The 27477-nt window shown below is 41.1% G+C and overlaps 1 protein-coding gene across 1 annotated transcript; it reads left to right on the top strand.

Moving 5' to 3' along the window:
* Positions 1–9502: 9502 nt before the first annotated feature.
* Positions 9503–11929, top strand: akap14 (A-kinase anchoring protein 14). The gene is made up of 2 exons (XM_053861390.1): positions 9503–10094; positions 11815–11929. The coding sequence occupies exon 1, from the start codon at positions 9532–9534 to the stop codon at positions 10066–10068; it is 537 nt and encodes a 178-aa protein (XP_053717365.1). The 5' UTR covers positions 9503–9531; the 3' UTR covers positions 10069–10094; positions 11815–11929.
* Positions 11930–27477: the final 15548 nt, after the last annotated feature.

Here is a 27477-nt window from a genome sequence, read left to right as displayed (position 1 = left end):
GGACCGGCGGGGTTGAGAGATCAGTTAAGGCTGAGTAAGGTGGCTGGCTGTGGCACCTGATGGCGGAAGACAAACTCTTTTTCGACCAACAGTTTGCTGTCTCCTTACCTGAGATTATAACTGGTGACGGCAGGTTCAGATCAAAACAGCTGATCAGATTCTGAAACCCTTCTTACAGTTTTAAGCCCTAAATTACTTTCACCATGAAAACAAGTCCTACTCTTGTAAATGTAACTTAAATTGTCCAAGGAAAACGTCAATGTTTGATCACACAAAGATCCAAATTGTTATTAGATCTCTCCACTATCTTGTTCTCTTTAATTGACAATAAGCTTGCGTGTCGGCATCACCTCCATCATCCCTCATATTAAAATGTGAATAGAAATCGTCTCTCCCCGGTTAAGGGCTCCATTTTTCATTCAACTTCACAGCTCCCTTGCGAATGTCTTCTGATAAAGGCAGAGAAAAATATTAATTTATCAAACTGTCTTTAAATAAATGCAGTTGTCAGTGGGCTGCTGCTGCCGAGGCGGAAGTATGATGCAGAATTTATTAAAACCCGGCCCCCTCGCTCATCCCTCCGCCACAAATGCATTCATCTTAGTGACGAGGGAATATGAGTGAGATCCCAATCACGACTCAAGGTGCTTTATTGAGCTGTTGTAGACATTTTTAGGTGTCTCTGTCGGAATACAATCAGGTGGGCTTTCAGAAATAAGTAATGGCGTTGCCAAACGATCCTCCGCTACCATTTCATATCTGAGGTACACAGCTTATAAATCATTCCCTTTTTTCTGCCACTTTTAAATGTTTTTTTTTTTAAACACTGACCTTAAAATGATGACTCGTGTCGAGATTGTTACGTTCTCAAAGAAATATGATACAAGAGGATTAAAGCGCTAAAGTTGAAATGCTTTGCAACTTTGTTATGGTTCTGTCGGCTGATGATCTAAGTGTGCCTGTGAGGACCACCAATGCCTCCAAGTTCTTGGCAGTGTTCTCAGCGCTGGCCTACCTATGCATTTATATCTGTGTGCCGCTCTAGCTGCATTTGTTTGGATATATCATACACCAGTGAGCTTCAGTTAAAACACACCGCAGCCTCTCGCGAACTCAGACACAGATGTGTGCGGCGGCACTGAAGGGAGACTCAAACCCGTCCAGACATTATCTCCCTCCGATCCAAGACTTGAATGGTTGGATAAACAACTCCCTTTTCCGAATTGTGTTTGGAGAGGGAATTGTGCCCGCCATGCAGCCACTGGGCCCATGGTTGGCGGTAAGAGAGTCCACTTTGTGCGGCGCACCGGACGGATATGAAGAGCAGATGTCCTGTCTGTGCTGCCATCCAGCTGCAGACGTAAAGCTGCGCTCACATCACTGAAGATGACTAGCTGGAAAGCGGAGCCCTGAAAGCTTCTTTTTTCCTTTCTATTTTTGGGAGGTGCTTTTGCCTTGTGAGGGCTTTTGAAGGAAGAGCTTATTTGTTGCAGGCCTCACTTCACGTGTGCAAAGATATTAGGGTTCTCGTAGAACCTCTAGTGGCCAGGCGAGAAATATCGGTCAAGATCAAGATGAAAACAGTTTTTTGCATGACCATTGTGATGCTTCGAAGTACTCTAATGATGGTTGGTGTTAATCATGTCATACAAATACTTGGCAACATTTTAAAACGTCGTTCAAGCTGTTTGTTTTTACAGGTACAGATTTGTTTAGAGGAATTAATTTATATATATATATTTTTTTTTCAATTGATGAAAACAAATATATATGTCAAAATTACAGAACATGCGAGTTAAATGTGATCAAATAAATGAAAAAAAACAAAACAATTACTTACATAACAAATTGCCTTCAGATGAACACTTAGGTCTGCGTATGCACTGATAAAAAAAACATCCTTTATGAATGACAAAATTAGGAAAAATACATGTTTTTTTTAAACATTTTTTTCTGTGCGGTACATTGCAATTTTAGCAGCATTCAAACTGCGCTTAACTTGCATTCTCATTTCATAATTCCCATATTCCTGCACTAGCTGCATGAGCAGTTATTCCTTGTTAAACCTGATAGAGTGTGAAGCTTGTTTTTCCCATGTTGACCCACCACACTTGTTAGAAGGCAGGGCAGAGCCCCTGACCTGACTCACAGTATTGTTGTTGCTCACAAGAGTCGAGGAGTGACACAGATAAACATCAATAAGTAAAATTCGACAGTGAACATCCTCTACGTCTTTATGCAACATCATTACAATTTAGAATTAAGCACGTTAGCTCATGGCAGTGCATTATGAAGTTGCTTAGTTTCAAATAAATATTGCAAGAATGACCCCAAAAGTGCACAGAGTGCAGTTTGTTGGGGAGATCTTTTTTTTTGTTTTTTTCTAGGCGAGAAAGTTGATGTACTTCCAGCCTCTCAACTTTTTAATATTTGCCGAAATAAAACAAAATGAACCCAGTTAAGAATCTTTTACACTTCTATAATTACCAGAGACAACATCTTTTCGCTGTGTTTCATTAGAACAGTTTTCTGTCCATTTGCTTCCTTTTGTTTCACAGGACTGTCACCAATCCCCTCAGAGACGGCAAAGCTCCAGCTCCTGCCATCCCTTGCTCCCGTTACTCATTTAAACTTTTTTCCTTGTCTTTCCTTTTTTTTTCAGAATAATGCTGATTTTATCTTGCCCATAATTGCAGTATAATTATGGGAGGTAATTCTCCCATGGTGTGCGGGCAGGTCCGGCACAGTAGCGTGAGTGGAATCTGCTCGGAGGTTAAACCCTCGATTTGAAATTGAGAGGAGAGAGAGTGATGGGCTGGATAGTGGAGAAGCTTACATGGAAAAAAAAAAAAAAAAAACTATGGCAGACGACCTTGAATCAAGTCATGCTACGTATTACTGGCTAACTCTTAAAAAAAAAAAAAAGCTTTCCCCGTCCAACCAAGTGGTCCAGGAAATAATAAAAACAAGTACAAAACAGCATATGACATTGATTTTTTTTCAATATATTTCAATATGTCTTAAGGTCATTACAGAGGAATGAAGTATTTCTGCAAAAAGTTCTTTCAAACTTCCTCACACTGTGCAATGATTAAACATTATTTCTTCTCCCACCTTCCTCATTCTCGAGTAGCAAAACATATGGATGGATAGTCTATAAATGTTTGTAGCTTTTTGGTTGACAACCGGGTCTCATATCGATCACATCTGGTCTCTTAGAAACCAACATTGCACTGTTGATGTTTGTTTCTTGCTATACAAGTTTGCACCACACATCACACTTATATTCATCTTCTATTATCGAGCACACATTTCTCCGTTATAGGTTTGCACACCACACCTCAATGTTGAACCTGTTCTGCCCCAGTATTGCAATGAAGAAGTGCCAGTTATCGTCGAGGTTAGTTGCTGACACTAAATCGTCTTTGAATATGATTATGTGGGAGTCTGGAGGGTTGGCGATTGGTCCAAGCTGTCTCACTGTCTGCTCTGTCACTGACTACGCAGTCATTGAGGATGTCCATTGGTTGCCTTCCTCTTGAAGAAATGGATGATGACCAAGTCCAGGACATCTGGTGTACCATTCCAAAGCAAGCCGACCGAGGTTGTGAGCCAGAGACACGTCTGCTTGGTCAATTCTAAACATTTTCAAAATACAAAAATAAAACTGTTGGCCCACCTATCCACTGCTGCCACGTTGACAAATCTGTCCCTGTAAAGGGTAAAATGTTTTTGAGAACCACAAGTTGCCTTATTCTTCGTATTGGCGACCTGGAATGTTCTTAGAAAGGCTTTTGAGATATTTCCAACCTGCGTTGCATTTAATCATTTAGAGAAACTGAACAAAGATGTGCCCCAGATTTCAGCCTGCCGCCCTTTATCTGTCATCTCTGGTTTCAAGTGTTTGGGTTGATAGGTAGATAGTTTTTAGTCAATCTGAAAGATGGAACCAATGATTTGGAATTCAGAAGAAATTCGTATTGTGACACAGATATTTTTTCTCAGTGCAATCAGGATGTTGTTCTAAGCAATGAATGTTGGCACTTTCCTGTCCTGTAAAAAAAAATATGTTCCAGGTTAAAAAAATAATAATAAAAAAAACATTTTATTTAAAAAGCACAGCTCCAATCCACTTTTGCACTTGTTTATAGTGCACATTTAAAACACATTTAACACAGTCTGATGAGCACAGAACTCATGTTTAACCTTCACAATGTTGCTGCAGGGATCACGTTCTGCATTGGGGGTATTGTGCATCCTAACTTACTTTACATCCCTCTTTGTAAGTAGCCTCCATCACAGCCAAAATTGTTCAGAATGAGCTGCTTTCTCAATGCCTGTAGAGGAATAGCCATTGAATAATTAAAAACACAAAGGTAAGCCTCGGGTTGCCAATGATTCAGACTAGTAAATTAAAAAAAGTCAAGACAGGCATGCATCTTTCCAGCAAACTTCAAATTGGAGGAAGAAAATAGAGAAATGAATCTTTTTTTTCTTCTTTTTAATCCAAGCCCTGAGCTCAGTCTTTAGTGCTTCTTTTTGGGGTTGTGTGAGTCACTCTTGGGAGGAGGAGAGTGGTATAAAGTTTCCCTGTGTTCGTACAGTTGACGCCACTCGATCCTAACTATTATACAAACCTTGCACTTACTCTTTCTTCCCACTGAACTGAAACACAACGGTGAGGTTGGTTTGGTTAAAAAGAAAACATCTGAGGGGCAGGAAATCCCTGCTGACCTACTTTTTTTTTTAGCAGAGAAGAGAGAGTCATGAGGGGCGAAGAGGAAGTTGTGAAGCTTTCGATCTAGTCTGTAATCGCGCCAAAATTTAATTTGCTGCATGTTGCAAGCTCATCATTTTCTGCAGAGAAAGCTCAGGCAAAACTATTCAAACACACTCTGAGCAAAGTGCATTCACTTCCAGTTGTGTGATGCATGCAAGAGGTTTAATACAGAAATAATAAAGTTAATACATACCTAACATCTGAGGAAAAATTGCCTTTTAGATGCATAATTTTCTACTTTTAAGGGCCTTTTAAGTGTTTTTTTTTTTTTTTTATGAGAATTTGTTTAAATGCCTTATTTATCCATTTAGTATTTGTATTTATTTTATTGTATTATGTTTATTTATTATTTATGATCCTTTTATTGAATTCAATAATGTATTCTTCAAAAGTGGTGTCAAAAGTAACATGGAAACACTCGTTGAATCTGCAGATGGGAACATGTACACATTAGGGATATTGACTCATGGAGATTGTCATCACAGCAAAGGATGTTACAGGCCTATGTATTTATTGAATTTTTTTTTTCAAACATATTGTGTATCTGATTAGCGAATAACTCTCTTTTGTGCATACCCATTTAAAACAAATCTATTTGGTGAAAATCCATTTTGGAATTAAAGAATTTTTTTGGCAACTTTTCGTTATTTCATTTTATTTGTATTTTATTTTTCAAATTTAGAAAAAACTAAAATGAAGGAATGACTTCATTTTCTGAAATTACAGATAAACATCTAGATGTCTATACCTCTTGAAGACACCAGGTCAATTTTTAAAAACTCCGATTAGACTGAGAAGTTTGACGTTTTATTTTATTTCATCCAGATGATCTGACTTCACTGACTAAATCTATCAAATAAAGAAGGAGGCCACATAAATAATATAAATAATAGAATGTAAAAAAATAAAACAATTCAAAAAAGTAGTTGGAAATACTGTATAAAAGGTCACAGTATTCACATCAGAACTCACTGATATACCAGAAAAGGTTTACCTTGAATCCTTGAATAAATTATGGGGATACTTAGAAAGGTGTCAGATTTCTTTCTGCTGCGATGGGAAGAAATAAAGTAAATGTCATTGAAAAGATGAAAGAGATCTCAGTTATATCAATTAGATGTGACATTTATATTTTCCTCTTTTGAATCTTTTCTGAAGAGGCGTGAAGTAAGGTGGTCGCAAACCATTCTCAAACCCTTTTTGAAGTGGGGTTTTTTTCTGTTTCCTGGAGTTGATCATGGCAAACACATCTCATGACGATTGACTAAACATTCACATTCACCAGCTTATTCACCCATGGAGTAGTGAGGGGGTGCTACCTGGGGTGAGACGGAACATGAGCAAAATTGAAAACGTTACAGCAGTGAAGCTACTCATTACGCACCCCATAATGCAGCCAAACTCCCTCGCCACGCACGTCTGTGGACCCATCAACCTGTCAGTCAGGTCAGAATACAGTTTGGCTTCCTCTGTCAAGCATTACTACCTAAGTCTTTGTCAAAATGTGGGATCACTGGCTACACAGGAAGTCAAAATATGCGTCCCAAAGAACATTTAGCAGCATTAACAGCAGCGCTCCATACAACTTCTACTCTCTGTAAGGAGGCTGCAACAGGTTGCGTAACCTTGCAGCAGTTTTCATGAAAAGCCTTGGCATGACATTAGTGGGAGTTAATTTATAGGAGAAAAAAACAACGTGTTTTGTGTTGTAATGTGTACACATTTATAGCGATAATACATAATGTTTATCTTACAGTAAGCATTCCCTTACAATACAAAATGCTTAATGTCTTAAAGCACAACAAAGCAACAACGTATTGATTCTCCCATTGGGTCACATAATAAAAAAATAAAACATGATAGATGCCTCTACATTACCTTCGATTTCAAATGTTGTTTCATATTATGTGTTAACCATTTGATGGATCATATATATTGACTTGTCTTTAAGCATGCAGTCTAGCGAGACGTCCGCTTGAAAATAGCACAGACATGGGCTTGCACTCATGACACAGGGTTTATCTGGTTTTAAATCACTGTTGGATATTGGCAGAGCACATTTACGAGAGAAAGTGTGAGAGAAGTCTCCACGAGTGGAAAGTGATGAGGAGATAAGACACGCGAGGTTGTGAAAGATAATGGTTTGACACGAGTTCATGCACGAGCAGCCTCATTTCTGCCACAAATCTTTTTTTTTTGAGAGAGTTAAAGTAAATAAACTAGAGTGCCATCGTTCTAAGAAGGTGTCAAGATTTGCCGGAGTGAGACTGCAGGGTGATATGCTTCCTCTTCATGATGCGCCGCACATGCAGGACTGACTTCCACAGCCTGAGATAATTACGGGTGAAAAATCCTTGTCATTGCAGGGGGAAGCTCTTTAGGTACCAATTCACCCTGATGAATAAAACCCTAATTAATCCACTTAATCTGCTGCATGAGATTATTCCACAACCATGCACTGTACACCGCCTGTCCTGAATAATAAAAGGTCCAGGGGAGAAAAAAAAAGACAAGAAAATATATAGGAGGAAATTTCCCATCCAAACTTATGTGATAAGGTCTTGATCTCTCTATTATTGTTGCCCGGTTTTACAGCCGGTCAGTTGAAAGCGCTGCATGAAAAAAATAAAAATGAAACAGAAGAGGACGAGGGCTTGACTAGGAAGACCTTGAGGCGGCATCGTGCTGCCCTCCATCGTATGAGAGCGGCCATTTTTCACAGCAGCAGGGAGAAGACAAAACAAGAATGATCATAGATTATATATATAATGTAATAAACATTGTTATTACTATTATTATTATAATATATTATTGACTTTTGGTCACTAAATACCATTGCTAATTCTTCCTGAAAATAGCCAATAATAAATAACAAGTGAATAAATATGAATACTTTTTAAAAATAAAACATGATAAAACAGCTCAATTTATTAAACCTTACCTGCAACGACTGTTATCTGCTTTTTGTGAATTTAAAGGAGCTGGAATGCTGGCACCACATACCAAAAAACGTCCATATAAAGAAATAATGGGATTCTGTTTAATAAATTAAATGGATTTAAATTGGGAAAATAAGTAGTAACGGGTGACAGACAGGACGGGAATTGTCAGCCACGGTCGACTCTGAGAATGGAGTTCTGTGTGGACTGTTTGCGTGCCCATGTTTTAGGTTACCCAACCAGCCCGGATCACTTGCCTTGTCATCAGGCACCATTACAGCGCTCCCAGTCAGGCTCCTTTAAGTCTGTTCCGTCACGCACACACGTAGACTGGATTCAATTGAAGATGTTTACTGGTCGACCTCCAGAGAGTCTCTCGGGCTCGCGGCGCGTCTGACAAACTTTCCACCAGATAACATTCTGTTTTGTTTATCGTGTCTGTTTTGAGTGTGAATTATTAAAGAGGATGGCTCTGGTGATATGACTGAGCTTAATCACTCTTTATAATCCACGGTGGATAAAACGCTCACCAGCGCTCACGGAGGGAGCGGGGCCTTGTAAAGACCTTATCACCCCATATCCGGGAAATCGATATTCACAGTGTACATCTGATAAGTAAATGGGGACTGTTTGAAACGCTTAAGGAGGATGAAGCATTAAAAACGGCTGATAAAAACAAGATGGAAACACGATGAGGAAGAAGATAAATGAATTATTTCAAACTATGCAAGCTGTTGACAGTTGCAGTGACAATCATCGGCAGGCAAAAATGTCATTTTTAAATGCCACGGCATTATTGTGCATGTGTTCCACTGCGTATTAATACTGAACGCAGACGAGGCTGGAGCGGCTGCTGGATCTTATCGGCCAGCTGTAAACATATTTTGGGTGTTTTTTTTTTTTTTTTTACTTTGCAGCAGTGCTGATAAAGAGATGGGCGACGGTCCAGCCGAGGCAGAGACTCTCTCGGGTTACGAGGCCGTCCCTCTGCTGCTGCTGCTGCTGACAAATTTGAGGCAAACTTCTGCACAGCACCATCACGTCGTTCTGAATGGGATCAGTCTCGTGCCACCATACAGAATGTTATGTCAACTCACTTAATGTCTTGCAATGATAAATCAATGTAAAGGGTGGGAAGCATAAAAATAATACTTCAAGCGTGGGATTTGTTTGAAGATAAAACTGCACTCTGTTGCAGCATCTTCAGCACATTGGTCCACATTTACCATCTCAGATCTTCCAACTATACAACCACTCTCGCTTGAAAATGGCTTGCCAGGAGTCCACTGTGTCCTGAAGCTTCATGAAGCTTCATCAGCCCATCACCAGGCTGAGGAGTACAGAATACTATTTACTTGTAGTAGGACAGGGCGTACAGGCAAACAGACAAATTCACCAAACATTTCTGGAGTTTGGGAGGCAGTCAGAGAGCATACACATACCTGCATCAATACCATCATACTTTCCTGAATCTATTAAAAAATAAAATGTGGCTGTGATTAAAACTATGCTCATATACGGGAAATGGAAGACTTTCACTTATTTTTTTCTCTACACTTCCAAATCACTTCTTTCTTAGGAATCCATGTTGCTATGGTACACTTTTCAAACTGTGCAACAAATGTTTAAATCTACAGCTGCCAGAAGACTCGTCTCCATGGAAACACTTCCCTAATAAAGAACATGACTCATGGGAGACACCTGACTTTATGACAGGACAGACCTACTCTTCCAAAAAACATAAGAGCAGATCGGAAAGCCTTTCGGACCACGACCGGTCTGGTTCTGTGGAATCTGTGGCTCTGGGTCAAAATGGGGGAATCCACAAGTTCCAGTGGCCTGGACCTGCCTGACGAGTCCATCACACTGACAAACTACATACTGGACCCACACAAGATCCCTTTTGTGGTGAAACAGAGGTGTTCTGACGATAACATTGATGATGAGGAGGAGGAGGTGGGCTTCATCAACTGGGTCCCTTGTGAACACTTCTCAGTGAATGTGGGTAAGAGGCAGATCGCGGAATACGTCCGAACATGGAACATGCCTTCGTGCTGGATCTACAGCCTTGACTTTCTTGGTTCCGTTGAAGAACTGGACTGCACTCTGTACCACTACCAGGCCTGCTTCAGCTGCCCGACACCCCGGACACCCATCTTAGGCACAGCCAGTGTCTTCTTCACCATGGATGTGTCCCGGTCCAAAGACCAGAGTCTGCCTGTGGACACACACTTTGTGGTCGAGTCAAACAGACTGGTGCACAAACCCGGTCGAGGACAGTTCCGTGAGAAGTGGCTATCAGATGTTATCAAGAGCAAAAGTGCTCTGAGGAGACAGTACGAGCTCTGAGCTGACATCGGACCATCCCTTCAAAGGTGCTACACTTGGTTCGATAGCAAGTGGCTAATGCTACTAAACTTTATTGTGTTTCAAACTTCATTTTTAAATCTGCAAACAAACTAACACTTCAGAATCATACATTCACAAGATGTTGGTGAGTATTAAATACATGGCACTCCTGTTACCCGCCTCTTACTGCTAAGTGGCTCTAATTTTACTTCCCTTTTGGGCCTCAACAGGATACACGTCGCACTTTTTTTTTTGTTGCTAATGCTCTCGATTTTTTTGCCTTTTCGGCAACAAAATGGAGAGATAACATCACCGGTCAACCTAATTTTCACTGATGCTCCCTATAGTAAAATTGCCTTATCTCTAAGAGCTGTGGTTACCTGAGTCAAGTTTTACCATGTTACCATGACGTGTGGCTCTCAAAGCGTGTGTGCGTAAATGGCCAAACAGGATACAGCTAATGACGGGGAAATTTGTGTGTTCCGAGAACTTGTCCGTGAAAAAATTGACACAGCCGCATGTAGGCAGCAAAAGAGTGAAGAAAGCGTGTGCCTGTAGTAGCGAGTGTACACAGCGGCATATATCTTATCACTGGGGCAGATTAAGCCGCTGCCAACGATAAGGCCCGACAACAAACTGGAGGATGGCGGTTTACAGAGTCCAGATGGGTGATTAGAAGGCCGCTGTGACATGAGGGGAGGGAAGGCTGAGAGTGTTGACCCACGTTTGTACGATAACTAACCTTGCACTCGCAGACGGCCATTATCAGGCTGCTCCCTGGCCTTCTCATAAGCACCAGAGGTTTGACATCTGCACCCAGTTGACATGTCTCAGACCATATCTGCGGGAGGGAGCTGATCTTTCCTCTCACCGATCATCCAGGTTGGATAATCAAGCTGATGATTTTAACTGTTTTTAATTTCCGTAACTTGACTTATGCTTTTGAAGGCTCATATATTGAGTCTAATAAATATGTGGATTTGGCTTTCGGCATTTTGAGCCAGAGGATGAAACTTGCCGTTTCATGATCAAATATTAGCAGAATAATTCATTCAGTGTATGCAAATAAATAGTTCTATCTCTATCTATCTATCTATCTATCTATCTATCTATCTATCTATCTATCTATCTATCTATCTATCTATCTATATATAGATATATATATATATCTATATATAGATACTGTATATGCAGTATATATATGAAAATTCCTTAAATGAATTGAATGACAAGGTACTTACATACAGGTACATGCCACAAGCGCAATATGAACTTGATCAAGCAAGAACTTGACTTTTAGTTGATGGATTTGTACTTAAAAGAGGTGCAGATGTGTGAATTTGAGTTTGAGAAATATTTTATTTTATTTAATGAATGTATATTGACAGAACAATTTGTATCTTTTGAGTGTTATTACTATTCCGTTTTATAGTAAAATACTCATAAAGATTTGAGAAGCTCCTCTTTGCAGGAAGCCTTCATATTTGTGATCATTCTTTAGTGCCACCTAGTGCTCATCATCACAGTATTGGGGGTTGTTTTGTTCTCTCAAGGTGTCTTCCAACAAAACTCATCTTGATAGGTTCCTCTCATCACACTCATTGTTCACACCATTATAGATCCTGTTCACTCCCAAACACTTCATCTGACCCTTTCATTGTGATAGTGTGTGATAGAGTGCATATCTTAATTGGCGGCCGTGTTATCAGTTCAAGTTGATAAGCCTCTTTTTCTTGCCCATCACAGACTCAAATGGAGGCGTTATTGGAGATCATGTCCTCTGCCGGCATCTTCCATTCCTTTATTTAAATCTTTTCTCTGTACTGCTGAATTTGGTTGTTTTAATTCCCGGTCAAGAGTGTAAACCAGTGAGTATAATAATATAAATCAACAGTGCAGTGAGTTATTAAAAAAAAAAAAAATATATATATATATATATATATATATATATATATATATATATATATATATATATATATATGTATGAAGACAAATCTAAGTATATATACAAGTATCTAACTATAAACTGGTGAGGATCTGAAATAACACACATGTTGTGTTGCATTCACATGAACATTTGATGCAAACAAAATTGGAGTTTTGTCTGCAACATATTGCAGAAAATGCTTGGATTTTTTCTTTTCCACTCACTTCCATTTATTACTCATATACTTTAAAAAGAATGTTGTCGTATTTTGACCTTGGCATACCATTTATTTTTCTACAATAAATGAGAAAAACTGTTGTTTTTCTGTGTTTAATAAGCTTGTAATGTTTTGGGACTTCTAACTCAAACGAAACTGTTCATATCAAAGTTGGCTCACTTCTCAAAGATTTGCCACCGCACAGTACCATGGTGCATAAGAACTTCAATACATGAAAGTGGGAGGCCATTTGAATACGACCAGCCTGTGAAGTGAGGGTATGCTTTTTTTCCCAGCCTTCTGTGTGAGTGACACCGGAAATGAACCACTAACTCTGTTATCGCTGCAGATTTTTGTATAGAAACCACAGATTCGTGCAGAATCTTACAAACCTAAAAGCACATCCCTTTAGCAAGGTTGAAAGCAAATGCTTTCATGTGGATGCAAAGAAAGAGCAGCGTCCAGTTATGAAAGTACCAACTGAATGTTTTGTATGTCTATTACTCGCTTCTCTCGAGTCCTGTGCAGAAAAAACAGCCAATAATGTGTGGTGCCAAAGCTTGAAATACACATTGCACACAATAAATTATCTTTTAATTATGCCATTAAACACTACAGATTAGTTTCCAAACTTGTTTTAACTGTACGTCCATCGAAGGAAGAGGAAGAGCCTCTCACCAAACCCCCCCTCCCGCCTTCCCCTCCCTGAGGAGCAGCTACGGCGATGGTGATTATGTCACCACTTAGTGAACTAACTGACACTGATGGGTTTGAAATGCACTCTATGTCCCAGCGGACCCCTGCCTTCTTACCCCCCCTCCTTATCCCAGGGTCTGTCAGGACCCTCTGTGCCGAGTGTTTAGTTACCCCAGAGTGACGGCAAGGCCAAGTTCAACAGCACAGCCGGCCTGGAGCTTCCCGTGGAGTCTGTTTGAGGACGGGAAGAAGCAAGGGACTGGGGTCTTTTGACTCATTTGTCAGGCCTTTAACTATCCTCTAGCCTGGATGAGGCACCAGCACTGTCAAAGTCTACTGCCAAAATCATTAGCTCCAGGATGATATATGCAGCAAAATAGGTAACCCGCATTCTGCATAAGTTTTCAACAAGATGCTAAAGTGTAAACTTAGCAGGGTGAACATTCTAGTTCAGAATTCCTCTTACATGACTTACAGTTAGAAACCACCAAAAAAGTGATTTTGCTACATCAAGAGAATGTTGAGTTCCTTTACCAGAAAGTCTAAACAAACATTTCACTGCCTGCAAACACTCTCACAAGCTTCTGCATCAGTGCAATGACGAAAAACTCCTTTTAACTATATAATATGGAGACAACTTTATTGAGATCTCCAGGATAGGGATTTAGAGGAGTGACATTTATAAGCTCAAAATAATAGTTAAAGGGCAGACCTCATACAGTAGCCTGTCCTCTGCAAAATTCAACCAATCACAATCCAGGAGGTCCATTGGCTTGTCCTGAAGGTGTCTATAGTGGTGCCAGTGCACCCGCAAGGAGGTTGCCTTTGAAGCGTCTTAATAGCAAACTATTGAATTTGAGGTGACACGAAGGTAGTGAAGGGCAGATGTGGCTTCATGAAACAGTGTCCTGATTTTCAGCGCTCGGTAGGTGGCAGTCCCACTTGAAAAAAAGAAAGGTGTCACAGACATTGTTGGTTCAAATCCAGAGATTTTAAGAGCAGAGATAGAGTGATAGTGACCCCATCACTAGTTATTGCCTCCATCAAAGTGCTTACAGTCTGAGGTCAACAAATAAAATGCTTGAATGGTGATAAACTGATAAACTAGTGATGGACAAATGAGGCTTCATGAAACACGTGTCCTCATTTTCAGTAGGGGGGGCCTCTCGACTTAAAAATGATGCAAGGTTTCTTTGGTATGGTTGTTTAAATTCAAAGTAGAGCAGAGTAATGGACTCTGAACATAAGGATATCATGGGTTTCCTCCGACGGGCCACAAATTCTGTGGAGTAATTGGTAATGCGCTCTTTGTTGGGACTGCTATGTCGCTGTAATGTAAAGTCGGGTGACCAGATCCTAGTTCTGGAGCAAGCCAAAATGTCAGTTCATGTACGAATCCTCATTCTTACTTGTCAGGATTCAGAATCGATTTCAAATGTCGCAAAATTGATTTCTTAGAAAATAAAAACATCCACTGGCTGGCCATTTCACACATTCCATACTGGATGCATGTACCCACAGAAAACATCAAAACAAAACAAAGTAAGAAAACAAAGGCGGGAAGCAGAGCCTCCCAGTCCTGTAGGCTAGAGTTTGGAGCCACTTCGGGTTTTTCCGAATGCCCGGAAACACCAAGCTGAAGGAGACAAACAGTGCGCAAGCATTGCAAAACTAAGGTCAACTGAGGTTCGAGTTATTATTAGTGCAAACGTCAAACAAGAGATATAATAATTCATAAAACAAAGTTCACCTTCTCGTGCAGAATAATATCCACAAGACGCAATTTTTAGGACCCAAGCGGATCAACTGGGCCCGTACAGGTTCTCACCTCTCTATTCACCATCTGTACCATCAGAGGATGTTCTGGTGGGCCAATATGAGCCGGACATGGATTCTACTGATGCCACTTCACATGATTTCTCTGGATTGAAGTCCGGATCTTTTATATTCCCCCTCAAAGCCGTTTCTGTCTGGCATTGTTGTACACTAGCTGTAATTGCACATTCAGCTGGGCTCTGCTAATACTCTGCAGGGGGCCGCCATAGCGAAGGGTCGTCCGAATGACAGAACAACCTTCAGTGAATCGGTGTTGCGATGAAATGTAGAAAGTGGTGAGCTGGAGTGCTGTCGAAGTGCAGTCCATTATTAGGTCGAGGGGGCAGCAGGCTAAGCAAACAAGCGTGACTTTATTTTGCCAGGAACCTCCTCCAGCTCCACTAAGGGAGATCAACGGCGCATTGAAAGATGTCATCTCTCCAGCGTGTAGGTCAGACCCAGGTCTCCATCCACATGGACGTCTGTATAGAACCATGGCGGTCTAACCAGCCACCTCCAGTGACCTCACCCAACATATATGTCTGCTGAAAACCTCACCTGAATGGCTGACCATCTGATCGCATTTGAATAGAATGGCTATTCAATTCACTGTAAGTGACAACAGATGACAAGTTCAAGTTGCTGACATCAGGATACAGAGCTGGTACGACAGACATTTATTGTCGAACAGAACGATGAATAAAAAGTGAACAGAGGTCTCCTTTCTGACTGAACTTCTGTTGAAGGTGTAGCATCCTAAGATGTTTCAAGAGTATAACGCAAGCCATGTAACAACTATTACAACGGATGCTAGCAATTGTTCATAGTGCTTCCCTCGGTTGAGTCAATAAAAAAATACTGTAACAGATCATTATTTTCCTCCCAGTCCAAGTACATGGAAAGTTCTGACAAAATAAGTGATGATCTGTAAACAGAATCTAACAGTTAATCTGTCAGAGACAAATTAAAAATATGTCTTTTTCCATTGCCTCTGTCTCGCCAATGGTATAAGAGGTCAGCCCCGGTGTGAGCGTCGCTATCTTCAGACGAGGGGTTAGCCGGCTCAATGGAGAGATTAGTATAACATAAACCACCACAGGTGGATGCAGTTATTCTATCATTTCCTAAGCTGAATTAAATCAAACAAATATTTAAAATGACAATCAATACTCCTTGTTTTTTAATTTAACTGCCCACTCGGTGAACTTCATTTCCAGCCTTCGCTCCAGCTGCAAAAGTAGCACGCACACATATGGACGTTGAGATCCGTTACCAGAACAACTGAGATGTGAGGTTAAGGGTTCAAGGTTGGAGGTTTCAGGAGGCGATGCTGCGGAGCTCGGTTGGCAGTTGAGTGGGTGAACGTGTGTGTGTTGAAAGGGGCGGAGTTTTTCGAGAGAGAGCTCATGTGTTAGTGTAACTGAAGCTGTCATCCCGCCCCGGGGTCACCTCCCCAAAGCACGCCGGCTGTCTCTTTTAATAGACTAAACACATATGTCTCAACACATGATGAGGGCCGGGGGGGTGGCGTGGTGTGGTGGAGGTGGGTCGGGGGGTAGGGGAGTGTGGATTGACTTAATAATTGACTTGTCGCAATTTTCTAATGGTTAATGAGAAAGGACATGAATACAAGGTGCGGTATCTGCTTCGATTAGGCGAGGATGATGCACATGAAACAGTCATCAGCTGAACCAATGGAACCAGTTCAGTCCCCTAATGGGAATTACATCAGAACAATCTGGATTCTACGTGCCATAATAAGAAGCAGTTATCCAAAGGACCACTGGCAAACAGTGAAAAAGTGAAGAATTAATTGCTGATTCGACGATCCTGTGTTTGACGATTTGTTTGGTTATGTTTGCTAAACAACATGACAAGGAGCCACAAACCCATTTGTTTCTCTAATGAGCTGCGTTCAAGCTGCTGGGAAGAGGTGACTGTGGTTGGGCCTCATTGTTTATATAGAAGGAGGCTGAAATCTACATGCTCAGCCAATGCTCTGAAAAATAGCAACAGAGCCAACTGCCACAGAAGATTCTTTTGTTTGAATAATGGACCTTGTGACACTACAGTACAGAACTACAGTAGAGATGTGGATGTCAGGTTGATAATCCAAACTGGTTAAAGTGAAGGCTGACTTGCTGGCGGGAAATGTCGCAAGCCAAAGAAAAGACAAATAAATGAATTGAGAGATATACTGTTGTTAAGAATGACAATGAGAGACAGTGACATTGGCTGGAAAACAGCTGGAAAACCTGCACTCTCAAGGTGGTCTGCCATATATTTTTCCCCTTGACTCTGACAATACAGGAGGATCTCAGTTACATCTATAGCTTTCTGCTGAGTACTATTTCAACCAGGCCTGCAAAATCCCATGCTTTACATTCATATCAGTGAATGACGTCAGAGAAAATGCAAGTATTCGAATCAACAATGTCACAATCAGACCTCGAATTTGGTAACATATTCATCAGTAAGCCATTCTGTCACAGCCCCTGCTGTGTGTGAGTCGCCCCAAAGAGAACAAGCATCAGTGAACCTCTTCATGAATGTCTATACAGAAAATATCATTCTTTACACTAATCAATAGCAAATTATATTTTTATTCCACTTTTCAAACGACGCTTTGAGCTGACAGCCTTTTAGCCACTATAAGCCTGGAGGTCAAACCCACGAAAATCTCTTCTAAGTTGCTGCCACTAATGTTCCACAGTACGATGGAGGAAAGCAGAAAGAAAAAAAGAAGGAATGACAACAATGTGAATGAGAGAAATAGGGTAGTGACAGCTCCACTTTGCAAAGACATCATGCATTTCCCTGGTATTTAAAGGCGAGGGGCTCGGAGGGCTTAGCATTTCCGTGCGGTTGAAGCCAGCATTTCGACTGGTAGAGAAGAGACCAATTAGGCCATTAATGTGAGTGCTGACGGGTGGATTACTCCCATGGCTCCTTTGCCCCTTTAAAAAACAGGCAGCAATAACAATAAAGCCAGTAATGACCCGGCTCTTAAAGGGACAGCTGGGGCACGCCATGCGGTTCCTCTTGGATTTCTCGTCTTGTGAACACAGTGTTATTCTCACCGGGATCTTTGTCGCAAACTAATGTCCTCTGCAGCTGGTTTCACTTGTTCCGAGCTGCCAAACAGGCTTTTGTACACTTCCTGGGCCCTCTGTCTGAACTTTAAACTTGCGACTGCAACCATTGTTGGCTAGTGGAGGAAGTTATGTTTCCTCAATCAACAAGCACTACCTAAGAAGCACATTACATACGACCCAGACACACCTAGGACACATGCGCTCATGCATGTCCAAGCGCAGACAATGTAACGCAGCATGCCTCCGCCGTGGATGGGCTTGTACATTACTGCTGCAGGTTTACAGTTTCAGACTGAAGGTGAGCCGAGCAGCAGCACAGCAAACAATGATGCAGGTGCACCATTCAGCTCCAGTCAGCTGCGACGCATGGACATCCACCTCATCACTTCATTAACACAGATCAACAAAAACACAGGCTCACAATTGAATACATTCACATGAGCATGAGATCGTGACCAGCGCATGCACCCCATGTAGTTGAGGTGTTCTCTTACAGAGCCGGATAGCAGGGAAAGGAACATGAGAAGGACGGCCAACCCAACGGACAAAAGAAATCGTGGCCTCAGCTGACCAAGTTCGGAATCTCCAGGTTTGGCCTCGAGACCTTCAGCTCCTTAAGACTCTGACTCCAACAGGTGTTCAAACAGAGGAGACTTTCAAAACCCTGTGAGAAGTCTACATTTTCATTTTTTTTTTTGTTCAACTTTGTGTTCAATTCCTCTATAAATACGTAACTCACATATAAATGTTCTAGTTGAAGTATATTCTCAACAAGCCTGATTTTTATTTTTATTAATTTTTCAAAATTGGCTTCTGTGACTGACGTATATTGGACATCCGGACAGGTAACTTCAGATGAGAAAGGTTCCCTTGTACTGATCCTCACCTCTCTAGGGTCATTCCCACAGCCTTGTCCTTTTCATGAAACCATGTCCATGACTCTGCTTCTTCAGGGCTGACACTGAGGTAACTCAAGTGTCTGTTGCACAAACCCCTATTCTTAGAGAAGAGATGAACAGACACAACACCTGCAAGCATATTACAGGAGACCCTCTTCATGCTGCAGTTGTGACACCATGACAATAGGAAAAGTGGCCAGAAAAATGAATCATTTGAGTCGGAAAGGCCAGAACCTGTCTGTATTGAAACTGAGCCTTCCATTCCCTTCAGCTTACTCCTCTGTTTTTTATATATATATATTTTTCAGCCGACACCTGGCTGTGGCGTGTCATATCGTAGCTAATCATATTAGTCTAATCGTCCCCAGATCAGCACATCCACATTTGACCCCGCCACGACCCGCTGACCTAAACACGGAACAGCCATGCAGGATCAGGCCCTGTATTTATCTTCCCCAAAACCCCACCCTGAGGACATGAGTTGAGAAAGGGAGATATGACAAGGACTTTGAAACATGTCTGTTTGTGAAAAAGGTGAAGAACTTTTAGCACATTATAGACATTTAAAAACATCGTGGAGCTCACCTCAGGTTTGTGATCTACAGGCACGAATCAAACCAGACTGCCTTTTCACTTTCTCCTCTCTTCACCTCACTGCCGTCCTCATTTTCATTCTCTGTCATCTGTCAGGCAGCTCAGTTCTTGGCATCGTCCCCAACTGTTCAGGACCGGCTGGATTTCTCTGCTGCAAAATAGCTTCGCACTGTGGCACGGCCAGGGCTGTTGGCATCCGCCCGCTCTTTTCATTTTTCTTTCCTTAGCTCACTCCTCGTCCTACTCTCACTTCCAACTCTCTCCTCTGATCACATCATCTGTCCGCACCAATTTTCGCCTCTTTCAACATCGTTTTTTTCACCCACGTCGGCTGGTCGGAAAGAGCTTAAATGCACGATTCCAATCTCACATCTGTGGACAAGCATAAGCTCCCAAAACAAATTAAATCCTTTTTTTGTTTCTTTACATTAAAGTAATCAAAGGTCTGAGGTGATATTTACAGGTTTCTGGCTTTATGACGGTATGCAAAGCATGTGAACTTGTTCAGTTTATGATGACTGACCCATGCGCTACTAAATTTTATGGTTCACAACATAGTTTTTGGTATTATATGGTCACAGCAAAGATGGACCTGCACTAATATACTTCCCTGGAGCTTGTTTTTACTACACCTTCATTACAGAATAGATTTCAACAGAAAGTTAAGGGTTGGTTGGAAATCAGAGATTGGATTTTGGTGGTGTTCTGTAAGTTGTTAAGGATTCACCAACACAAAGTTTCTGTATTTCTGTAACCAGTCAGCACTGGCAGCCATGAGGCCACAGCTGATAACATCCAGCAAAATCTGGAAATGGTCACTATATAAAATGACATACAATCGATGACATGATGAAATAATATGTCAACATATTCTCATGTAAGGTGAGAGCATGTTGATAAAATGGATTGGTAATATTTCTCAGACATTGCTTGGAGACACTCATTTGAGCTTATAAGATTCCGGTATGATCTACAGCAGTGCCCCTTGGTAGCAGTCAGCACTTTGGAGTATCATGGCCATGGCATGGGGTCGGAGGTCAACATTATGCATTTCGCCATTAGACAATGTCATTCTTTAGTCATGGAAGTTGTTTTATTAAATTGTATGCTATGAAGACACACAAAATCTCTATCTATAGTGCCAAGTTTGTACCGTATCTACAGCTCTAAATGGGATTTTACAGTTACCTTCGCAAACGGGCATCTCTTAGTTTTTTCTATGGTAAGTACAAAAACATGTTGGTACCAACTGCCCAAGGAAGCAAAGGCAGCAGTGAATGTTGAACTTCTTAAACAAAAAAACTCAACTTGCTTTTAAATAAACTGTACAATTAAATTAAAGGACTTTTCAGTGGTGCGCTGAACGTCTTAAAGCCAGAGTATCCATGCATGTCGTTTTTTTCTTGTAAACTGATTTATTTTAATGTTTACATTATATTTATTTAGTTTAGTCATCTAATTTTTTCCCTTTTGTCACTTGTGTTGCTCTTCTCCAGGCTGCCAAGCTTGGGACATGATCTGAGACCATGAAGGAGAAGACTTGTGCTCTGGCTGTCACCTGCACTAAATGTCCACATACATGACTGCGAACATTTGGCGGCTCGGTGATAACGCTTCTCCACATTCTCCTAAATACATGGGGTGTGTCTGATGTGTGTGTGTGTAACAGTGTGCACAGTAGAAGTGTGGATGAAAAGCAGGGGAAGTCCCGATCAGGTCGCCAAGCCATCACAGGTCATTTATTGACAGACAACCACCTACACTCACTCATGCTTACTTAGATTGAGGGAGGAAAACAGAGGTCAGTGACAAAACCATGTGTACACAAGGGGAACATAAAACTCCAAACAAAGTAGACTCACATTATCCCCAAACTCACAGTTGTCTCATGCTGGACTATTTGCCGATGGTAAACTAATATGCCAGTTTGCCTCCCAGGAAAAAAAAAAAAAGAACTGGTGGCCTTGAAAGAAACACGTGCTCCTACTTTAAAGGAGTTGCATGGTGTATTCATCATTCAATGCAACTTTTTCAATTGATCTAAAATGTCTGACATACTGTTTGTATGATCATGTGAGAGTCCGAAAACACTTCAGCACAAATATTGTGTTTAAATCAGCCAGTCCTGTCAAAAGTATTAAAACTGATTACATCATTAAACTCGCAGCCGGACATCAAATGTTTTCAGCAGTCAGCTGATTTTGGCCGTCGGTGCCATGGCACTGTGTGGACAGACGCTGCCAAGCCAAACATAACATCGGCAACAATCAGCGAGACTCATTCCTGACTCGAATGCGCCACCGTGGACCCGCCGCCTCGCTTTTTTTTCCCCTCCATTTTCTTCTCCTCCCTTCGTGTTTTTAGCTCGCAGTCCCAGTGTGTGCAGAGGGGAGTGGTGGGGAAGGGTCAGACAGAGGTTACTCAAATACAGTGAGCTTAGCCTCTCCACGCTGTCCATTAACTATCAAAACATGTGTGAGCTCTGGCCAGGATGAGAGCGCCCTGCTCTGGTTGCTATTGTTATTCTGACTGTGTTAACTTTTTGCTTTAAGCTTTATTTATGAAAGGAAACTTAGGCAAGCATGGACCTTTTCCAGGGACCTTCCTCACATTCATAAGGGCTTTATATACAGTCTGTTGTCTTTATTCAAGCCCAAAAAGACTTGTTGGAAAGTAATCCAGTAGGCTGGAGAGATCTCTCAACGGTTAACTGTAAACTTTCCTAACTATCACTGATATATCACTGATATTCTCTCTCTCTCTCTCTCTCTCTCTATATATATATATATATATATATATTTTTTTTTTTTTTTTTTTTTTTTTTTAATTTTACATTTGTACGTGTTTCTCTTGTGTCAGCAATAACTTCTGAAAATTATAGTTCAAAAGATAAATGTTGCCATAAATAGCAGCATGGAAAGTCAGGAAAGGTAAATATTGAGAAGCAATCCAACCTGCTGGCTTGACTAAATATTTTTCTAAATCAGACATGACAAACCCAGGCGCCCGGTTCTATAAGGCCTGCACTGTTTTCATAAAGCCTGCAGATAAAACTCCCAGTCCATCTGCATGATCCACAATGTACTGAAACACAGATGAACAACCTGCTTGTTCATGATGATATGATGAATGATCATTCAAAGCCGGAGAAAGTCAACGTGTGCATGTATAATTCGCCTCTAGGTGTGATTACTGCCTGCACTTGTGAGAGGTTAGTGGAGTTATTGTACAAATTAACCTGGGTGCGACGGACAGACATAAAACACACTATATAGTCACGCTTATCTATATCCTCAGGCCCTCAACCCCGTGACTATAACACTAAATGTGGCAAATGGAAAACCATTTGTCTTCATGAGTCGACCACAAACTCCAGCCCTGATCTCTTAATGTCTGACACATTTCTGCAATTCTTCAGACTGCCTTAGCATTTTCAACACTCCGCCATTAAATTGTCTTTATAAGTGGTGTAAAATGGCTGATGAAGTCTCCAAATATGAACCCACCAGCCCTCTGCAGCGCAGACAGACATGCCGTGCTCCATGCTTAGTCCCCACTTCCGATCTCTCTAATGTTTTTCAGTCATAATAAATCTGGCCCTGACTTTCCAAAGCAAACAATGCTGTGGAGACTGAGTCCTCCAATAACACTTTGTCAGTTCCAATCAAGCCTGAAATATGACTCAACTGTCTGTGCCTCCCACAGCACCGAGTACTCCCTTCCTAAACCATTTCCTCCCGAGTGCTAATACTTTCCCTTCTATATCTTCTTCAGAACTCATACAATTATGGAAAATGTATTACAGCGCAACTTAACTGAACATGCCTCACAAGAAAAGCCATACTGTAAACCAGGGTACATGACTGCTTATATAGACGGTCTGACCTTGCCTCAAGCTATTAGTGGAACTTAATAAAGTCTTTAACTTCTCAATTGGGATGCTGAACCTTGCCAGACACATCTATTGCCTCCATATAGACTCTCCTATAGTGTCAGCCATGCATGACAACATTAGAAAAGACAGGATAATACTTCAGAAATGTTGCCATCACAGCCACAAAAGTGGAGATAAAACAGTAAACAAAAAAATCAGTCAGAGTGCTGACCACTACCAGGCCACTACCAATGGGATGGCTGGCCTTTTTATCTTTCATGGGAAACAAAATGAGGCCACAAGAAGCAAATGTGCTTTCCACAGTCACTATGAATCTTTCAAAGAGTCCCTGGTTTCCTGAACACTGCAATAGAGGGTTTTCTGACCATGTCATCAAAAAGTCGCCATGAGGGTACTTGGCAACTACTGCGAGGAAAGTGGTTAACTATCGCTGTGTTTTTGGCTGAGTTATCACCAAACAGGGAGATGGATGCCAGCAGATGTCGGAGAAAAGTGGACACTTATGGTGAAGCTAAAATCAAGATCAATGAGGCAATGGAACATATATTAGAATTTATTTAGAAATGACAGGTATTGTACCATCGCTGGTGCATTGTTGTTTAATTTGTTTAATCAGACCTAACACAGATTTGTTGAGGAAGAACTATATAGTTAAGTTAACTAGAACTCAAATGTTACAAATATTCAACGAATATGTCACATTTTTCAGCATAAACATGCAGTGCCGATGTGCAGAACGTCACAGAAATCTACTAAAAATAAAAAGATAAACACTTTGTTTCATTACTTCTAAGGTTTCTTTCCTTTTTTAGGAGGAACCAATGCAGCTTTTTGGCTTTTCAACATTGAAATAGCCGCAAAGCCAAAATGAATGTGAATAAAAGCATTTTCTGTGGACGAAGTTCTGTACACCTTTGCATCGTATATATGTTCTAATAAGCATTTCTTTGCTTTTGGGTGTTTCTCCATTGTGGAGTTCATATTCTTCCAGCACACTGTTTATAACTCCATAGCTGCGCCTGCCAACGCTTCCTCACTCCGATAGCCAACTATATTGACATTGAGGAAGTGGATCTTTGCATACTATGCTAACGCCGAAGTCTATACCTTCAGCGTTGCATGTCGATTGAAGCACATATCCAGCCATCCGTCATATTACTATCCAAATTTTGAAGTCTGTGTATCATATATTCATTTCTGAAAGATTCCATTCTTAGCCACTCTGAGAGTTTTTAAAATGATTTCTCTGAAAGACAAATGCTGGGGCAGTAAAATCCCAAAAATACAAAGATCTAAATTGATCTCAACTTTACAGTTGCTGTTTACTCAGTTTAATTTCTTAATGTCAAAATCATAAATAAAGTGGCTCAATGTCGCAAGAGAGTATAACAGGCGGGCCAGGTTTCTTTATAGTAATAATGCACAGCGCTTCATCGGCAGAGATCGTCTTTAAACAACACACAAGTTGCTATTGCCTCCAAACCATAAAACCTTTGTAGTTGTGGTTGAACGAGTCCACCCCGAGTGTTTGTTTGCTGATTTTTATTTTTTACGGTGTATTAGCCTGCGGCCATGCTAATAAACTGGGCCGTACCACGGAGAGTCTGGGGGAAGCCGTCAGTAGCGATGCCTGGTCAACCACTGAGCGACCGTGTTCTTTTCACGCATGATTAACGCTGTTGAGAAGGACGGATAGACCACCTCAAAGAGAGAACTGCCCCGACTTCAAAGTCTCGCCACTCAGAGAGAGACTTTGTCCCTCTGAGTGTGTGTGTGTGTGTGCATTGAGAGTAGTCGGGAGGGGGTTCTCTTTCACACACACATACACACACACACATGCTTTCCCTTAAAAACTCAATATAACATTGCCTCAGTGGCTGTTGTAAACACACATGCCAGCACACACACTCATACTCGGATCTCTGAGCATAGCTTTAGGGAACATTTTGACTTATGTTACTAGTCAGTCAATGATTGACTGGGGTGCACTTTTCTTTTTCTTTCTGACCTGATCCATTACTCATCACTTTAATTTCATTATTTGTCATTCAGGTTAATGTCGCAATGGACCCAAACGCAGGACGTCACGCTTTTCCAACAGATAACTTCTCTGAAGAAATCCAGTCATAGAGCCAAAGTTTTTGAGCCTGTTAATGATATCAATATTAGTTTGATAAAGAGAGAAAAACGGTGCCACCAAGAATGCATCTGCCATCTAGAGAAACATTCATAAAACAGCGACATACAGAGTTGTGCTCAGATGAACATTCATTACTGTCATATTTCAGTCTATTTGACCCCCCTGACCTCAATATGAGCATAGTAGACAGTCAGTGAAGAGGTGGGGATCAATTTTAGAAATATGTCCTTAATATAATGGACTTGGCTTATACCTTTCCACCTTGTTTTTCCAGTTTACATGAAGGACTGACTGACCCCCATAACAGGCTTCCATTCAGGAGGTCACAATTTGATACAGCATTTCTTCACAATTCTATGACTGTCGAGCCAATATGCCGACACTAACTCATCTGTTAATAACCACCAGGATCGCATACTGTGACACTCTCTGTTCCAGTCTTCCAAAGAAAAACTTTTTCAATACTGCAGCTCTTATAGGACACACCTAAGGAATGCTGACAAATACCAGGAAGAGAGGCTGCATCACACCAGTTCACTCTAAGTTTCATTGGCCTCCCAGTGTCTGGATAAAAACTCAGTTAGATGCTTCTTTTATTGTAGCTATTATGGCTCTTACTTGGAAGTCCTGGTAAATCTGAAAAGAGGGTTGCTGGGAGATATACCGTTCATAACTTTCACTTGCTTCCAAACACTTATGATAGATTTATCATGTCCTTGTATATTGTAACGGTCTTCCTAGATGCTGATCCTCATTATTCCATGTGTTCCTTCCATTTTATCTGGAAATCTATGGAAATAAATAGCGGATAACAACAGCAAACCCACAGGCCTCTAGCAAGCCACTTGTGATTATAATTGTGCCTTGGAAAGATAAAATCCACATGCCAAAAATCACCGTTCTTGAGTATAGTAAAATGACCTCTGCTTGTTTCTGCAAACGGAGGTACTCACAGGAAAGGAGAGGTCAACTCATGCTTCCTCAAAAGCTTAATGGCTGCCGAGGGAGCTTTTGTTTTCAGCATCAATGTGGAATTTGGCCCAAGGTGCCATGCATAACTCAAATATTCCGTGATAGAGGGAGAGAACGTCTAGCACCTTTACCTGACAAAATACAATTCCTTGGAGAGTTTTACTAAATACACAATTCTGTATCGGGGGATGCTTTTAAAGGCCTTTCTCCAAACATCCAACAGCCATTAGGTAGATTTTCTGTGAACCCACTAGTCAAAGATGGTTTCACTTTAAAGGATATTACATAATAAATGTGATGACTTATTTCCTTGTAAAGCATATTTAATGTGCCTCTGTGTATAAAAACTTGGACGTTGTGTCTCTGTGTGGACTTGTTTGACGCCCAAAACTAAACAGTCACACACATCAAATCAGGTTTGCAAAAAAAAAAACAAAAAAAAAAACAAAGCTTCCTGGATTATGACACCACGCCCACTTCTGTCGTAGAGCAGGGTGCTTACATAACCCCTGACCCCCCTAATGCATTAATTGAGGGGGAAGTATGTGTGAGTCCATTTATTGTGATGGAGAGTGTTAGTAATTGCCCACTGACCCGAATGTTCTCTCTCATTGTCACCCTCTTGTGCCACCGAGACCCTGACCTTCTGCTTCCAAAACTGCTGGCCTGTTGCGTTGCAGACCCTCCTACTGGAGTTGGCTTTTGAGAGAGCTGTCAGTTTTTAATCATGCAAGGCATACTGACGTCATTTATACTGGCGAGAGTGTTTTGATTTCCCATGACATTTTAACCACTCGGGGATGAGATGTCACCAGGGTGAATGATTGGCCTGTCTCTCTGCATGAAGCCTTGTTTCAATCGATTATAAGCATTTCAGGTGCCAACTATTGCTCTGTTTTTGTTGCTTAATGTGTGTGAATTACTGTTGTATTAGACTGTATCTGCAGTATTGTCGGCAACCTGTCAAGTACCGTGTGCTTACTACTGTATTGTATGAATTCAAAGTCTGATATATAAATGAAAACTCTCTTCATTATTTCTATATTATCAGCTGTAATCTTCGGGTAAAATAGGAGATGATCAAGCAAGCACTGCTGCTTTGCGCACGACTGTTCATCTTAACTAAATGAACAAAAGGAATGCAAGATTAGTCGGCTTC

The sequence above is a fragment of the Synchiropus splendidus genome, chromosome 4 (genome assembly GCF_027744825.2).
Source record: "Synchiropus splendidus isolate RoL2022-P1 chromosome 4, RoL_Sspl_1.0, whole genome shotgun sequence".
Lineage (NCBI taxonomy): Eukaryota > Metazoa > Chordata > Actinopteri > Syngnathiformes > Callionymidae > Synchiropus > Synchiropus splendidus.
Note: the sequence above shows the minus strand (reverse complement) of the source record. Positions and strands in the feature narration are given on the sequence as shown.

Coding starts and splice junctions, on each gene's coding strand:
- akap14 (XM_053861390.1), top strand. CDS start 9,532: ATGGGGGAATCCACAAGTTCCAGTGGCCTGGACCTGCCTGACGAGTCC.